Genomic DNA, 18,392 nt, shown 5'->3' on the forward strand with positions numbered 1-18,392 from the left:
GTTCCTACTAGTAGATTTACTCCTGTAAAGAAATAAAAAAAAATTATATAAGATATAAAATGACATTGAGGAAGAGTTTCTTCACCCTCTGTCGTTTCTCTTATTTCACTTCATTGTAAAGCATCATGAAGTGCATGTTTTTCTCCTGCTCTTGCACCTTCTTGCCACATGTGGTGATCATAACTAGTAAGTTTGGTGAATTTTTGCCCAACCATTTAGGAGGAGATAGTGTGACGGACGGACAGACAGACAGACGGAGTCCACTACAATATCCCATGTTTTTTCCCCCAAGAGTGTGGGGATAAAACATGCTGTTGACATCATAAAAGTGGGGAATTAACTCGTCCATAAGGATGAATTATTTGCTCGTCGGACAAAAATGATGGATGAAAACTACATTTACACAACTGCAATGAAGGAATGAGTCGTCATACCCCAGAGGGCTCCACAAAGGATCTCCGAGCTGAACCGTTTCTTGTATTTTCGGATGATGGGCGCATCGCTGTGCACTCGAGCATTCACTGGATTCACGTTTACCAGAGAGCCTTTCCGCTTGCGTCCAAGTACTGCACGGCCAGAAACAATGGAATGAGATCCCCTTTGTCTGTGGTGAATGTATTCCATCTAAGTATCACATTTCGGCACAGAATTCATCAAACAATTGCAAATTGTAATTCGAACCATAAATGCCAGGATGGACTGCAGATTTATTTGGATAAACACCGTTTAAACATGGTATTAATTCACTCGCCTCTCAGCTGTCTAATCTGGGTTTTGAATGTCGACCCAACTATAAAAACTCATCCCAGTGTTTCAAAGGCAGGGTGATTCATCAATGTGTGTGCCGTCCCTCAGATGTAGGTTAAACTCGGCGTTCCATCTGCCGGCGTCAGTTAGTGGACATTAAAGATCCCACAGCGTCCTTCATGAAGAGTAGGCAAGCTATCATTGGCACCATGAACAAATTCCAAATTCCTGCCCTGACTTCCTAAGTCAAAGTGGCGAGTCTGGTGACCCAACGCTCTGCATTGGGATCAGGATTACAGCTGAGTAACTGCTTCGGCAGCACCAAAGCTCTGTCGATGATGATGATGATAGTTAAGATCTGTGTACAAGATTTCACTTGATAATAATGTATATCTCCAAACACTTTGGTGTAAATGAGCTAAGGTTAAAAAAAAAAAAAAATCTACCAATCCTTCAGAACTGTTCGGAGCATCGTGCTCCTTGGAAATGATATCCAGCTTTCGCAGTGTTGCCTTAAAACTCCTACTTCGTAAATCACGTGAAGACAAAGTCAAGGACTAAAATGAGGTCATGGAACTCGCCATTCACGAAGCCATAACCAAAGTGTTACTGTTAAATATTAGTTTCGGATTTTATTAATTCATGAAAGATTTGACTGATTCTTTAGATTTAACTGATATCATTTTTCATGATTATAGGGAATAGCTGTTAAAAAAATTGCAATTTTAATGTCTGCACAGACAAAGTTCGGCAGCATTATGTTTTTGGGGTGTCCGTCTGGCTGTCCGTCCGTGTGTGCTGACGTATGTCTGTCCATCCGTCCGTTATTGGTGTTTTGTCACCACGATAACTTGAGAACCACTGAAGGTTTGTTTTTGTTTTTTTCCAATCAAACTTTGCAAAAGTATGGACTGTGATGCAAAGATGAACCGACTCAATTTGGGGTTAAACAGGTCAAAGGTCGAAAGTCACGTGCCCTTTAATAATCATTTTACAGACCATAACTCGAGGTAGAAGCGTATCCATCGACACGTTTGCGTAGATTTCTATTTCCTAATTACTTCTTGGAAATAATCACAATGCTCCATAATTCCTGATTCCTGAAACTTTCATGAAATCCCTCTGGCCATCCAAAAATTAAAGCAGATAAAAAGAAAAGTTTATGCTTCAAAGAATAAATGACAGAGACGCGTAACCATGTTGACTGTACTTTCTCTCCAAAGTAAATTGCTAAGCTTGTTAATTATTCACAATTAATATCAAGGCAGTAACAGATATTGGATATGCCTAAGGAGCAAGACCGTTCACTGTACATAAACGTTATCATAAAGAGAAAATGTATTTGTGATATTCACTTACCTTTCTACAGTACGATCTGAGCAGTGAAAGGCTAACGGCAAATAAGACAATTAATTGGGTTATTAAAATTATCTGAATTTTGGAGTATGAAAAGCAATTTTATCTATTATGCCAATACAGCATTTTGGTTGAACATAATGAAAATTATATCCCACCTGGTAACATTTACTACATATAAATGAGAGCAATATTAGTTTGGAATTGATTGGATGCTCACATAATAAATAGAACAAGTCTTTCCATCTTAGCAAGCCTCAAACTCTCACCAAGTCACCCTGAAAGGAATGTTAAACTAACCCACTTGTCCGTTTCCATGATCAGTCACTGGAATGGGTTCAGTCTCTTGAACTACTAGGCCACACAATCACTTATGACCTTTCCTTAGCTGACCAGATACCAAAGCCACCTGCAGACTCAATGTCCTCTGTTGTTCCAAGTCATTCTTTGACAAATCAATCAGAGCTACTCATAGCCTACAAGGCATTTGTTCGTAGATGAATGGAGTACTGCTCTCTGATATGGGCTATCACCCCAGCATTGCTGTCTCTCGTGGATTCGGTGAAATTTCTAGCTCTCAATATTCTTGGAATCTACCATGAAAAGGCCAAAGCACAAAGTGCATTTGTCATGCAGCAGAGAGGTCGGTTGACTTTTTACCGCCTCCCCTCCTGTCTTGTTCTCTCTGCCTTCTCAGTCCTCCCACCCTCCCAAGCTCCTCAAGGATGCACGTGTTCTTACAACAACTCCTGGTTAAAATTCCCAAATCCTTGCTTACTAGACAACCGCACTCTTGTTCCTCTTTTCTCCAGTGTGTGAAACTGCCTTCCTGAAGCTCTTCAATCCCATTCTTTCCACCAGTGTTTGAAGTTGGCAGTGCATTACCTCCTCCCCCAAATCCTTCGCCAACACCTTCCGTTTTACACAACTTCCAACCACTTGCTTCTCTTTTTATTAAAATATTTAGCTTCATGTGGCTGAATACACGACTTTTGATATGACGTAATCCGCCAAAGAATGCTCTGTGCGCATGTGCAGAAATCCATAGCAACAGCGGTCATTAGGGCAGGGAATGTATATCGTGCATGCCAGATAAGGATTGTTACCAAAAATGGCTCACAAAGCTTCTAAATAAAGCTGAAAATAACTGTGAAAGTACCTGAGAGAAAGGGGTGAGTCTCTGCACAATTAAAGATTTAGAGAACTTTCTGATCAACTCCCTCAAAAAGTTGATATGTTGCAACCCATAGTGTGAAAACTCCCCACGATGTGGGCCTGTGCAAGGCCTGTGGACGGACATGTTCTACCGGACTTCCTCGATCATCCCTGTTATTGTGTGGACTTTGAAGCTTGCAGAATTACCTCGTGTGAACATGGCAAGCTTGGTGATTTATTTAATGGATATTTGCAATTGGAAAGACGATGCTGTCATTACCAACATTCAGGTAGAATTCCCACCTTGTCTGGTTTGGGTACTTTAAAACACCGATGGGAAGGTTATATCTGGGTGAGGTACCGCGACGCGAGTCAATGCACAGGGTAAGTTTGCAATGATGATATTTATGAGTAATCATTTTGGGAGAAGAGAATGGTGGGTGGGAGTGGAAGCTGTCTCGGCTAAGGGCCGCTATAAATATACATTCTTTATTTTTGGGTCTGGGGCCACAAGAGAAATGATACTAGATTTTTGCATAAGTGTCCGTGTGTGTGTGTGTGTGTGTGTGTGTGTGTGTGTGTGTGTGTGTGTGTGTGTGTGTGTGTGTGTGTGTGTGTGTGTGTTATATCCACTGCTGCCGCTTGTTTGCACGAACATGAAATGGTATGAACTTGACACCTCTCATCCACAGATTTTTTTTCGTATTTCCTATATTTAAGCGAGTCCGATTTCCATTCAGAAACAGAAATTATGGTTAGCCATTTTGAAATTGCCACTCTTTCTGCTAAATATTGAAATTTACGTGAAAAAGGTGATTTGAATTACAGATAACGTGCTTTCAACCACAGGTTCAAAGTTCCCGGTGAGCAGAACCGAGTCACTGAAACACATACACAGCGCAAGGGCAAAAAGTGTTGATAACATTCATAAGTCCTTTTGAAAGTCTCGTATTGACCAGGTTTATGATTCTTTCTCAGTCCCAAGCCTACCCCCTCTCCCCCACCCCAATTCCCCCTGCCCTACCCTATTCTTCAAAATTGTCTTATTCTCATTGCACTTGCATGGGTTGGTTCCATGCCCCCACATTATTTCCCCCCCCCCCCATCCCTTCACCCAACACTTCACAATACCATATTCACTTCCAGCTGGGGGTGATGGACTCGCTGTCTGTTCTGCTTGGTTGGAGCCAAAGAACGCCGGAGTTGATGCAGTTCTTGAAGGAAGTCGTTGGATTGGTTGCTGAGTAGAGAAAACGATCACTTTAGAGGATTTATCAGGTAGTAAACATTTATCTCAAAAACAAACTGCATAAAAAAAAGAGTTCTGCATTTTTCCACCCTGTTTCTGCTTGGTTACTCGAGTATAAAAGGGAGTGAGATGGTAGATAGAAGTAGATTTTGTTCGGTGATGATAGGGGAGCAGACTAGTGTCCATATCTTTGTGCAGCAATGCAAGTGTTGCAAAAGTTTGCACTTCGATGCAAGTGTTGTGGACACTTGTGCATCAACAGGAGTGCTGGGAGTGCTTATGTCATGACATGAGTGCTGTGAGCACTTGTGCCTTGATGTGAATACTACTAGCTCTTGTGCAGTGAGTGATGTGAGTGCTTGTGGTACAATGCGAATGCTTTGAGCTCTTGTGCCACAATGCAAGTACTGCTAGCGCTTGTGCCACAATGCAAGTTCCACGAGTACTTGTGCCAGAATGCAAGTACTGCTCGCGCTTGTGCCACAATGCAAGTTCCACGAGTACTTGTGCCACAAGTGCTTGACCCATGAGTGTTTGTGCCACGAGCACTTCCACTGTGACACGAGTGCTGCGAGCGCTTGTGGTGCGACGCGAGCGTTTGTGCTGCGACGTGAGTGCTGCGAGCGCTTGTGCTGTGACGTGAGTGCTGCGAGCGCTTGTGCTGCGACGTGAGTGCTGCGAGCGCTTGTGCTGCGACGTGAGTGCTGCGAGCGCTTGTGCTGCGACGTGAGTTCTGCGAGCGCTTGTGCTGCGACGTGAGTGCTGCGAGCGCTTGTGCTGCGACGTGAGTGCTGCGAGCACTTGTGCTGCGACGTGAGTGCTGTGAGCGCTTGTGCTGCGAGCGCTTGTGCTGCGAGAGCTTGTGCTGCGAGAGCTTGTGCTGCGACGTGAGTGCTGCGAGCGCTTGTGCTGCGACCTGAGTGCTGCGAGCGCTTGTGCTGAGACGTGAGTTCTGCGAGCGCTTGTGCTGCGAGCGCTTGTGCTGCGTCGTGAGTGCTGCGAGCGCTTGTGCTGCGTCGTGAGTGCTGCGAGCGCTTGTGCTGCGTCGCGAGTTCTGCGGGCGCTTGTGCTGTGACGCGAGTGCTGCGAGCGCGAGTGCTGCGAGTGCTTGTGCTGCGACGTGAGTGCTGCGAGCGCTTGTGCTGCGAGCGCTTGTGCTGCGACGTGAGTGCTGCGACGTGAGTGCTGCGAGTGCTTGTGCTGCGACGTGAGTGCTGCGAGCGCTTGTGCTGCGAGCGCTTGTGCTGCGACGTGAGTTCTGCGAGCGCTTGTGCTGTGACGCGAGTGCTGCGAACGCTTGTGCTGTGACGCTAGTGCTGCGAGCGCTTGTGCTGCGATGCGAGTGCTGCGAGCGCTTGTGCTGCGACGTGAGTTCTGCGAGTGCTTGTGCTGCGACGTGAGTGCTGCGAGCGCTTGTGCTGTGACGTGAGTGCTGCGATTACTGGTGCCATGACACAAGTTCTGCGAGCGCTGATGCTACGATGGGAGTGCTGCGAGAACCCCATGCACATACTGTACACTGAATGCTATTTCTCACCTTTAACCCCATACACACACTGTACACTGAATGCTATGTCTCACCTTTAACCCCATGCACACACTGTACACTGAATGTTATGTCTCACCTTTAACCCCATGCACACACTGTACACTGAATGCTATTTCTCACCTTTAACCCCATACACACACTGTACACTGAATGTTATTTCTCACCTTTAACCCCATACACACACTGTACACTGAATGCTATTTCTCACCTTTAACCCCATACACACACTGTACACTGAATGCTATTTCTCACCTTTAACCCCATACACACACTGTACACTGAATGCTATTTCTCACCTTTAACCCCATACACACACTGTACACTGAATGCTATTTCTCACCTTTAACCCCATACACACACTGTACACTGAATGTTATTTCTCACCTTTAACCCCATACACACGCTGTACACTGAATGCTATTTCTCATCTTTAACCCCAAGGCACACACTGTACACTGAATGTTATTTCTCACCTTTAACCCCATACACACACTGTACACTGAATGCTATTTCTCACCTTTAACCCCATACACACACTGTACACTGAATGCTATTTCTCACCTTTAACCCCATACACACACTGCACAATGAATGCTATTTCTAACCTTTAACCCCATACACACACTGTACACTGAATGTTATTTCTCACCTTTAACCCCATACACACGCTGTACACTGAATGCTATTTCTCATCTTTAACCCCAAGGCACACACTGTACACTGAATGCTCTGTCCCGAAGCTGGCTGTTTTTGCAGAGAGGTAAATACCTGTTTCATTCATGGCATTATTTACATATTCATGGGACACTAATAAAAGCTTTATGTTCCCTTTCTATAAGTTTCACCTATTAACGATGAAAAATACATTTTGTCGGTCTGTGAGTGTGATACATAAATCGACGTTTATCAACATTTACCAATAATAATCGAATCCTGCCAAGCCTAGACATTAGTAGCACAAGAGGAACTAGAACGGTACTCGGTAGAGAACATACCTTTGCCATGCTGAACAGGTTTTGTATCCCACGGATAGGCCGGATCTGAATCTGGAATCCTGAACCAAAATCGAATCGGCCTGTTGTTGTCACCTAACCAATTCATCTACATCGTTTTGTCATAACTTGTCCACAACTTTTGGCGATATGCTATATATTGTTTTTGGCCCCGTCTCTCAATGATAAAGAATCACTTTAAAAACTTCTATTCTCTGGATCCGGATCTCCACCAAAATCTAATCATTTTGTCCTTGTCACACATCCAACCTGTCCACCAAATGTCGTCCGAATCCGTCTACAACCTATTGAGATATCCTTTTCACAGGCCCACAAGCAAACACACAGACAGGGGTGAAAACAAAACCTCCACCCATATTTGGTGGCAGAGGTAACAATCATTCAATCAATGGAGTTACCTCTCCGTGGAGTGCGAAAGGAGTTACTCTCGGGGATGATGGTGTATGGAATCTTGGGATCTGAGGTAGAAGATCTGGCCACGCCTCGTGAGCTCCACCACCAATTTGCTTTCCACCATGCATTTGGCCCTGTTTGCAGTTTGGAAATGGTATTGTAAATGTAAGAAAAGAAGGCTCCAACATGAACAACCACCATATCAATGCAGCGGCTCATCACGCCCTTTCTCACCTTGCCAGAGAACGATCCACCCTTCCTTGAAAAGGGTGACTGTCTGCTGGAGGCACCCGCCTTCCCTGCAATGTGCCTGCTTACAGAAACAAAGTACAAAACTATACCGTCAAAATCAGAAGCCATAAGCCTTCGGGTGGGTGATTTTTTCCAGTGTCAGGGTTTTGCTTTAATTGAACCCCCATTTGCATTTTTATTTCACTCAGCTTTATTCTGATGGTCATCTTGTTTCCCACTATTAAAGTGGTTGAGAGTGATTAACAAATATATATTAAGCTTTTGCATTTATGCAAGGATGCTTTCCTATGCATGAAATGAAACACTTGGTGAAATAGTGCAATGTCAAATGGTTGTGGCCCATCAAAACCATGGCAAATTTATATCCCACTAACTTTATATATAATTAGGGTTCATAAGATTATGGCACTGAGCCGAAGCCTTCCCATTATTTAGGATGCTGTAAAGTCCTTTATGCCAAGACGATTGTACGACTGTGGTTCAGATTTCACCTGGACACTTGTTTATAGAAGACAGACTGATGTACAGTATGTGAAGCGTTCAAAGAGTTAAAGGGATGAGATATCAATTTACTTTCCACCATGCTGATATTGGTCCACAACGGTCTTAGGCAGATCACGGATAAATCCACTCGAAGTGATGCTGTCTTCAATTTGATTGTTACTAATTTAATTATTACCTCATCTGGAATTGGAATTCCAGATAAGGTATTGTCATCGTGCACTGTCCGTCCAGCCGTCCGTTTGTCCATCCACCTCCTATTTTGACTTCTCGGGCCGAACTTCTGGGCTGATCTGGCTAAAATTCTGCAGTAACGTTATGCTCCTGACTGTTAACAGGAATTGCAAAGCTTGTTCCAGTCACATGACTTTAAGGAGGTCAAAATGGCTGACTTATTAAATTCCTTCCAAAATCTTCCTCTCCAGACCCACCTGTCAGAATGCTACCAAATTTGGGTTACAACATTAAGCCAAGGTAGAGATGTAAAATTGCGTAAGTCATGCTGATCACATGACCGGAAGTGTGTCAAAATGGCCAACTTAATCAAGTTTTTTTGAAAATTGCATAAATTCCTTCAAAAATCTTCTTCTCCAGATCCACCCATCAGAATACTACCAAATTTGGGTTACAACATTAGGACTGGGTCCTGATGTTAAGTTGAGGAGGCCATGCTGGTCACATGACCAGAAATGTGTCAAAATGGTGGTCACATAAATTCCTTCAAAAATATTCTTCTCCACACCCTCCAGTCAGAATGCTACCAAATTTGTGTTGTAAGATTAGGCCAGGGTAAGGATGTTAAATTGCAGAGATCATCTTGATTATGTGACCTGAAGTGTGTCAAAATGGCCGACTTGATCAATTTTTGGTAAAATCGCATAAATTCCTTTAAAAATCTTCTTCTCCAGAGCAAAAAGATTATACTTGGAGTCAGTACTCAAGGTACTCTGAAGCACTCCAGATATTTGGCTTAAAACGCTAAGAAGAAAGGAGAGTTGACCTTGATACAAGATTTGCTACTTCGTGTCTAAAATGAAATTGGTATTGCATATGGCTTTCAAAAAAAACAACAGCAGCCACCTAATGCCGTGAAGGAAGAATCATCACTATGAATGTGTTAAATGTAGAACAGTAAGATATCAAAACAGTGTAATCCTAGAAATAGCGAGATGGCTTTATGAATAAAGTCAGTTGAGTTGTTATGGACCAACTGTATAGTACATAGTATGTGGTTGGATTTGTGGTCAATCAAAAGGTGATGACGGAAATGAACCTTGGAAAGTTTTTCTTTAGTTCGGACATATAGTGTGTATGTTTTTTTAACTTTTGAATGTTAAATTTGATTGATTTTATTAATTCTATAGTCATATTAGAAGATGTTGTGTTGTAGTTGTATGTTATCTGTCAATTTAATTATTGATAATACCAGCAAGTTCCCCATGCGTGCACAGAATTCTAAACGGGGTAGGAATGTTGGTGGCAAAAATGCAAAGGGCAACTTGTGTCGTCGAGCCGTCAAGCTGGAAGCAACAATTTGCATTCATTGCCACAACTGATGCAATTTAAATGCTCTAATGGCAGTGAGGTGCTCCATTTGAAACTGTTTGTTTGATATATGTAGCTTTTTGATGTCTCGGGTCTGTAATAAACAATTGTAAAAGTTGCCGTTTCTTGGACAATTGTGAGTGTCCAAGAACCAGACTTGGTGGTGTAATGTTTAGTGCGATTGCTTCGAGTCTGGGAGGTTGGTGGTTCAGACCCCAACCAAATCGTACCAAAGACTTTAAAAATAGTACATGCTGCTTCCTTCCTTAATGCTCAGCATTGAAAAATGATAGAGTACAGACAAACAACCATGGGTTATCAACCATTGCACAGGCTTGATGGGCCTAATGGCCTCCTCCTGCATTGAAGGTCTGTGTGAGAGAACTCATGATAATTCACTTTTTGAACGACTTTTGTGCAAATTTATCTTTATAGTGTTTGTAACCAACACCCATAATCATGTGCTTCCTGCTTTAATGCACATGCTGAAAATCAAGATTGCTGAAAACGAGATACCAAAAATGGTGGGACAGCAAATAATCCATATATTTATGGTGAACTATAACAACAAGGCCTTTGAAATTTCCAAACTATTGTCTGCACAGTATGGGGATGACTGCCTATTGAGATTATAGACAAGTTTGGTTATAAACAAAGCTCCACGTAAAATACGAACCACACTCATACATGTGAAAAACAACTTGATGGGATAGCATTGTTACAAGATGCCGCACCCCCCCCATGCTGGCTGCATGCCAATTCCAACTGTAGTTCTGATTTACATTTGATCTATGCAGGAATGTAAGCCAGCACCAGGATAGGCCTAAAGCCGAGATATGCCGCCACTCCTTTTGAATGACGTCAATACACCACATCACATCATAATATACAGGATTAAATACATAACGAGGAAAAAAAAACCCAAAACAGAACCTGAGTTCTTTCATTCCACGAACAGGAATTGTACCATCTTGGGCCATCTGCTCATTGTCAGAATCTTCGCTGGATGAAGAGTACTGTGTATTACGTCCGTTCAGCTGAAATAGTAGAAAGGAAATGTATGCGTAGCTGGTGAGATGTTAGAAGAAGTCAGAGGCACTCCATTTACCAAATTTGCACTCGACTCAAATGGACAAACACCAAATAACTCTGTGGATTTCAAGTACGTATCAGCCTTTGCGAACAGATGAGTGGTCGAGTTGTTGGGTAGAAAAGAAAAAAAGCAAGAAGTAGGAAAATCGAGGAAAGAAAGAAAAATTCAATGGGGTCATCAACTGTGTAGCATCACATCAATGAAATTTCAACCACTTAAACTCGGTATTTCAAAGATGGCAGGTTCACAATAAATGTTAACAGTGCTCAGTCTCAGGTCTTACAGAGAGAAGAAAAACAGGAAAGGAGAAAGTGAATATTTCTCATGCGCTAACAATGATTTTGGTGATCGTTATGATGAAAGAATCACAAGGTTAACAGAATTCCTCAACATTCTCCTTCTTTTCATAGCATGACTACAATGTTTTAAAATTTTACACTTACCGGGTTTCTGCTGCCTTTTTCTTTTCCCAAGCCAAAGGTCTCAAAGATTTCAGGCAGGCCTTCCAGTGGTGAACCAGTACTCATACCTGAATATTTAGAAGAATGAAAAGTTCTCGCATCACAATTTCAAAGAGATAACGTGGTGCGTTAAGTCCGAGCATCAAGATCGTCAGTGCCCGAAATGTGACAAAGTGCGATTAACTTCGCATCAATGTATGACACCATTATATATATATATATATATATATATATATATATATATATATATATATATATATATATATGTATATATATATATATATGTATATATATATATATATATATATATATTTATATATTTATATATATATATATATATATATATTTATATATATATATATATATATACATTGTACATACATATGACAGAAATGGCTGTCCCTTTGTCTGTTCACACTTTATGCCGATTGGCTGTGTGAGGCTTGGTGCAATGTGATTTGCTTCTGGCAAGATTGAATAATGCGTTGTGTTATCGGCTTATTAAAAGCTAATATTTGAAATCTGATTCCATATTCGATGATCAAAACTCATCACCAACTTAATTATGCCTAGTCTGGAGTTAAATTGGATAAAAATTTGGGAAAAAGATTTCTTTTTCTGAACCCGATATAATTAAATAATATGCTTGCAGGAGGTATGATAAAATGGCACCAAAATTCATTTTTAGGTCATCTCTACTGAGATGACCTAATAAAGCTGGACCAAATGTCTGTCCGTCCGTCCGTCCGTCAACAATTTTTCTTTCCGATCTTGATGAAACTTAGTAGGTGGGTAGAGGTCGATGAGTGTTGCACAACGATATAACTTTTGTCCGGGTTCAAGGTCAAGGTCACGAGGTCAAGTAAGTTATAAAAATCGCCATTTTCAAAACGTATCTAGTCTGCCATTGAAAAAAGATATTCGGCAACTGTTTATTGATTATGATAGTAAAAAATATTATCTTGTATCTCACCGAACAGATTTTTGAATTTCCTTCCCATTTGATCGTCACGTGATCTGGAAGATGGCCAAAAACGCCGATGCAATTCGCAAAGAAGGAAGGAAGGAGAAATGAAATATAAATATAAAACACATTTTCAGCCTTTTATATTTATAAATTTTCCGCCGAAGGTGCAAAAGTTTCAAAACCCGAAATGTAAACGTCGGCATTTAAATATAAATTCAAAATATAATTTCGTGCGCGCACGTCAAAATGCCGAGTCATCTTTAACCAAACTGCGCAGTTCGAGCTGCGCAGTAGAACTGCACAGTCGAGCTGCGCAGTAGACTTTGGTCATAAATGAACATTGCGAACTTGTGGTATTATAGAGATGACCATCACCCCCACATGGGGTAATTTTTTCACTCTTTTTAAGGTAATTATTGTACATCTTATTTTATTTTACACTATTTTCCACATGACCTTTCCTATCCCTTGCTTAATAATAAATTGCTTGCAAATGTATCGATCTGTCCGTGTTCATCTTTTCCCCATTGGTCAAGCATGGTCCACACATTAGTTTAGCTGATTAATTTGAATACAAAGTTATTAGATCTAATTATAATTAATTAGAACACAAAGTTCTAGCCGATTAATTTGCTCTTGTTAGCCAGCGTACACTCATTGTATCGCTCGGCAGTAATCTGAGTGTGTACTGAGGGCACAATTTGTGCCTGGTGGCCTCAGGACCAGGCGTTCAAAAGGGAAGCGAGTGCTTCCCCTCATGGCGAGCCTCAAACCCCAAGTCTGCAACAACATGTGTGTATATATTACATATAAAGCCCTTTCTAACCACTGACTCACTGACCAATATAAAAGATCGGTACTTTCTGGGTTACGTAGAAAGCTGAAATTTTGTGTTCCGATGGACATCAAAGCCGGTACACAGGAAAAAAATCACAGAACTGCCAGAAAACATCCGTAAATGAAAATAAATAAATGGAAAAATCAAATGCACAATTTGATGTTCGTTTCAAAAGCCACTCCACAGCATTTGGTGAAATCATGTGCACATCCGATATACTCCCTTCACAGGAATATCGGGGGCAGTCTTGGGCCGTATGCAGGACTGATTGAATTGCACCACATTCACAGAACGGAGTATCTTTCATCCCCCATCTATGAGGGAAGTAGTTGCCTGTGCCATATCCATACCCCAGCAATCCCATTTATTGCAGACCATGCTAAAAAGCAACGAATTTGGCCAATGCATGATGACCTTCTCTTTCAAATGTTGCTTTGGGAGATTTAACATCCACAACCTAGATGTAGACAGGAAGGCCAGCTTTATGCGGAGATTCAAAGACTGCATTTGAAAAGCAGCATCCCTTGTTGGCACTGCATCAGATCAGCAGTTATTTTACTCTAATCTGAACTCGTAGATAATCACAGCTATGTTACTGTCAAAGTACTTTTAATATCAGGTTATTTGAGGATACTAACTTGGTTTGCTTGTGACTTTTCAACCCTCCAATAACAGTGACAATTTGGATGTAGTCTGTGTAATTGCTACTTGACTGACTCTCTCCTAGCTTTGTTCTCACTTGCAGCAAGTTTAACTAATTAGCCCATCCCCCCTCCCCCCCCCCCCCCGGCAGCAAGACACATGGTTTTGCAATCGTGTGTGTGTGTGTGTGTGTGTGTGTGTGTGTGTGTGTGTGTGTGTGTGTGTGTGTGTGTGTGTGTGTGTGTGTGTGTGTGTGTGTGTGTGTGTGTACAGGCCATAACATTTTTTACCATTTGAGTTTTTGTCATCAAATTTTCCAGAAACCTTTATGATGAGAATATGGAGAAGATAATTAAAAATTGGGTCAAAATGTGAAAGGGAAAAGTCATAGTGACTGTAAATACCCCTAATTAGCCACGCCGCAGCATGTCAAGCGTGAGACCACAGGGTTTTTTTTTTAAATTGCTTCCGTGTTTCTTTATTTATTTACCACTGAGCTTTAGTGTGTCCGTCCAGCCCATAACATTTTTACCGATTGAGCTTTCGTCATCATATCTTCAACAAACCTTCATTTTGGGAATACAGAGAACACAAATGAATAAAATGTACCATTTTTTTAACTGTCTTTTTGGCAAGTTTAATTGGAGTACAAAGCGGATGCGGACAGGCTTTGCAGTTTGAGATGGTTTCTAGTTAAGTGTTGCAACAATCACCTCCAAGTTTGGTGGTGACTTTTAATGGTTTAGGTTTTTTTGGCCCTACCCATGCCAAAATAGTGTTGCCCCCAGCCATGTTGATAAAGTTCAAACCCTAGCCATACCAAAATAACACCAGGTGGGCTGACACATCCTGTCGTATGAGGTCAGCAAAATTAGTATCCGCTTCTTCCTCTTGCGTATGACAGCGTGGCTGCCAGGTATCTATCATTTTGTTTGGGTACAGCAGTGCCTCTGATGCTGTGCCCCATACCAGTACACTGGCACTCATTTTGCCAACCTCAGAAGGATGACAGGTTGAGTCAACCCCACCTGGTGTTAATCCAGCAGCCAACAGGACTCAAACTCAGGACCCTAAGATCCCAGCCAGCCACCCTCACCGCTAAGCCAACACCAGGCTTCAGAATCAGCTTATTGGGATTAAGCCAGTCGAGTAGCCTGGGTTGGAGTGGCGACTCATTCAGAATTGTACCCCTTAACCAATTAAACTGCCTCAGCAGCCTTATGTGTCTAACGGCACAATAAGGATCTACCATCCAACATTCAACTCCAGTCTTGTAAAAACAGCAGTGCTTGCCTTTCTAAATGCAATTGTCCTTTTCCCTCTCAACCTTAAATACGGCAGCCTAATGCCAGCTCAGGTTGTCTGCCATGCCCAGTCACAATATTTTTCTGTTCTCGCTAACATTGCCCCATCATTTAGCTCTCTATGCTTGTGCTGGCCTTGTCTGTAATTCCTTTGTCTTCCCGTTCCTCTCTGCCCTATTGTTGGCACATCAACCAATCACGCTCTGTCACTCCATGAGCCTAAACCTCTGTTTTACTATTCTTTTGAAACAACAGATAAATATATTTTTTTTAAACTCGGACTTACTTCTACGCTTGATAAGCACTTCTTCTCGATTGTGTGGTAAATCCTCCGAAGCACCTCGCTGCCGCAAGAAACCTGCATTATGTTTACTACACACAGCACGATGTGAACAGTCAAGAGAAGCATTAGGGTCAAAATTTACTTTGTAAACATCTGCAGAGCATTGAATGGATGAAAATTGTGCTGATTCCTCCCAGCCTGATCCTCTGGTTGTATGATTATATTATTCAAACGGTGGAAACATCTCACCTGGCATCGTCCTGCAGCTTTGACAATGCATTGCTCTGTCGTGTGGCCATGGCTTCACAGACACAATGGCTCTGTCGACCACGACACAAGAGCAAGATGAATTTGTATCCATACCATATATACAAACAGTTCTTCAAAACCTCTTAAGCCATTCAACTGGGAAGTTAAATAACAGTGCATGAGGGTAACTGTATGCTTTATTCAACCGGTTGCTTTGCACGGCCTTTATTTCTTCCCAATTCAAACCCTTCCACAAACCGTAGCAGGCAGTTCAGGTGGGATTACCACTGCTGCCCTTGCTGGTAGAGGTTGTTTAGATTTCGGGGTAGGCACGGAAATTGAGCGTGTGATCATCGGGTGTTGACGCGGCTGGTTGATTGTCGGTGAGAATTCTTTTCCATTCCTCTTCGAACGTTCCTCGACCTGTTGAGATTATACTTCTGGGAGAAGAGCTTCAAGCATTTTCTGAACAAAAACAAAAAGGGGGTGTGAAGGTACATTCGGATGAGATGTTGAGTATAATACCACAGAATTCACACCTGCTTCGCCCACGCCGGCTTCACTTTCACATCGGCACGTATGGTAGGGCCAGGCAAAGGTGGCCCATCCTGAGAGATATTGTGAAGGGCATTTTTGCATTCTTTCACGACGCGGTCAGCCTCGTTCTCACTCTGAAAAAGAAAAGACAGTTGGTGCTTAACATTTCTCTTCAAAGAAAGCCGAACATTCAAAAAACCCTCTCTCGACTCATATGTATTATTTAATAATAATAGTAGGTGTGCTGTAGATGTCACATAATGAGAATCAAACCAAAGAACATCAAATTACAATTACCAGGCTACTTTCAATAACACTATAAACTAGAATGCCACTCGATAGAGCGCATACCTCCATCAGGCTGAACGGTTTAATTTTTGTATCCCATTGATAGGCCGGACCTGGATTCAGACCTCCAAAACCTAATTGGCTTGTTCTTGTCACCTACCCAATGCATCCACCAAGTTTCGTCCGAATGCATCCACAACTTTTTGAGATATCGTGCTATGTATCGATTTTGGCCCGACCTATCAATGGTGAAGAATCACTGATGTAATCTACACCAATAAATGTCAGTGTGTGTGTGTGTGTGTGTGTGTGTGTGTGTGTGTGTGTGTGTGTGTGTGTGTGTGTGTGTGTGTGTGTGTGTGTGTGTGTGTGTGTGTGTGTGTGTCAGTGTCAGTGATTCTCCTCCACAAGTCCAAAACCGTAAAACCTATCAGTCTGAAACTTTGCATACATAGGAAGAAAACTCATAGGAAGTGCAAGAGTGAAAATTGGGTGTTTGGGTTAATTAAAACACCCCTTTTGAAGATAATTAATGGCCTTATTTAATGATATCCTTCATCAGTCAATCCTCAGTCACCTCACTCTCTGGGTCTTAAGACATTTCCTAGGTAACCTTGCTGGGGTCTGAAGCCGCCATGTTTTTTGGCCTGCTCAACTATGCCTTAACTTGGAACAGGCCGCAACGATTTCTTAACGATAAAGTTTTTTTTTTTCACCTTCCTCAGTCATATTATCGAAAAAATACCTGTTCATCATAGCTACGAATCGTTGTGTATATCACTTTTATAAGTACTATAGTTTTCAACTTAGGAGCTTGAAGCGATTTCATGCATTATTTGATACGATTTTCCACGATCTACTCTTACGGATTAATTAAAGTATATCATCGAAATATTATTTTGGTTTTGAGGATCGGATATCGTCCGGACAAAACAAGTGTTGAAAACTGTTGTGAAATCTGATAATTTAAAGAAATAACGAGTCTTATAACTAAGCTGATAGACCTATTTACTTTAAGCAAACAAGGCCATTTTCCCTCCTTCGCCATACATAAGAAAATGTGTCTTTTCCAAAGCATGAAACATCTTTTTCTACTGTTTGGAGAATTATATTGAGTGAATAAAAAATTTAGGAACATGCCACAATTAACCAGCTTCATTGAGCTGTATGATTTAATGCATTCACTATGAGACCTCATGCTCTGTCCCCCAGAGGGATTGCCTCTCCGTCGCGTCTGCCAGATCTGTGTCTATATTTGTGGAGGTTTCGCGAGGTGCTCTACAGGGGATCAAAGCAAATCTGGTAAAAAAAAAAAAAAAATCGGACGTTTTTAAAAAAAACAAACAAAAAAAACGTTTTCACGGGTCACGTGTCATATGTGTGTATATATATATATATATATATATATATATATATATATATATATATATAATGTATATATATATATAGTATATGTATATATTTATACTTATAACCGATGTACCACGTGACGCATGCACTTATGAGCAGGCAAGATGGTGGATTATCTGCAATGTTTATTTCACAGGTGATTGAACGTTGCGATGTCTCCAGGGTTGTTCTGCAGGAAGATGCAACTCTTTTGTGGACAGTCATTACTTGAACAAATTCATTTCATTTCATTAACTGCTGTGTGTGCAGTGAAGACCAGCATTAAAGTTAAAGGGATCCTGTATGATATACAGCGATGGCCTGGCCAACCGTTCCTTATCAACCATTTAATTGGAGTGCTTACATGAGTGCTTAAGCCACTTGCGGAATGGCTTAAAGTTAATTGCAGTACCGTGCCACATCCTTCTGAGCGAAGTGTTCACTCACTGTAGACGCTTTTGCCCACTACGTCATTTCAGAGTGAGTAATGTGTGCTCTGTCACCCTGAGTGAGTGGTTCATGCTCCATCACCCTGAGTGAGTGGTTCATGCTCCATCACCCTGAGTGAGTGGTTCATGCTC

The 18,392-nt window shown here is 41.7% G+C and overlaps 1 protein-coding gene across 12 annotated transcripts in view; it reads right to left on the reverse strand.

Annotated features, from left to right (window-relative positions):
* Nucleotides 1-18,392, reverse strand: part of LOC147026185 (traf2 and NCK-interacting protein kinase-like) — a 162,658-nt gene that overhangs the window by 44,677 nt on the left and 99,589 nt on the right. For 11 of the 12 annotated variants that reach the window (XR_015058141.1, XR_015058142.1, XM_085881320.1 and 8 more), the window contains exons 13-23: nucleotides 16,137-16,268; nucleotides 15,856-16,020; nucleotides 15,598-15,668; nucleotides 15,352-15,437; nucleotides 11,297-11,382; nucleotides 10,694-10,797; nucleotides 7,697-7,772; nucleotides 7,468-7,596; nucleotides 4,390-4,498; nucleotides 435-566; nucleotides 1-22 (exon numbers count right to left, since the gene is read on the reverse strand). The exon at nucleotides 1-22 is cut by the window's left edge and continues 122 nt beyond it. Coding sequence is in view for 10 of the 12 variants with exons in the window: in XM_085881320.1 (XP_085737446.1) it covers nucleotides 1-22; nucleotides 435-566; nucleotides 4,390-4,498; nucleotides 7,468-7,596; nucleotides 7,697-7,772; nucleotides 10,694-10,797; nucleotides 11,297-11,382; nucleotides 15,352-15,437; nucleotides 15,598-15,668; nucleotides 15,856-16,020; nucleotides 16,137-16,268 (1,112 nt within the window). In the remaining 2 variants the exon portion in view is untranslated. The remainder of the gene's footprint in view (nucleotides 23-434; nucleotides 567-4,389; nucleotides 4,499-7,467; nucleotides 7,597-7,696; nucleotides 7,773-10,693; nucleotides 10,798-11,296; nucleotides 11,383-15,351; nucleotides 15,438-15,597; nucleotides 15,669-15,855; nucleotides 16,021-16,136; nucleotides 16,269-18,392) is intronic. The other variant, XM_085881318.1, reaches the window with a different exon arrangement.

The sequence above is a fragment of the Eptatretus burgeri genome, chromosome 5 (genome assembly GCF_056783735.1).
Source record: "Eptatretus burgeri isolate ZD-2024b chromosome 5, Ebu_testis_v1, whole genome shotgun sequence".
Lineage (NCBI taxonomy): Eukaryota > Metazoa > Chordata > Myxini > Myxiniformes > Myxinidae > Eptatretus > Eptatretus burgeri.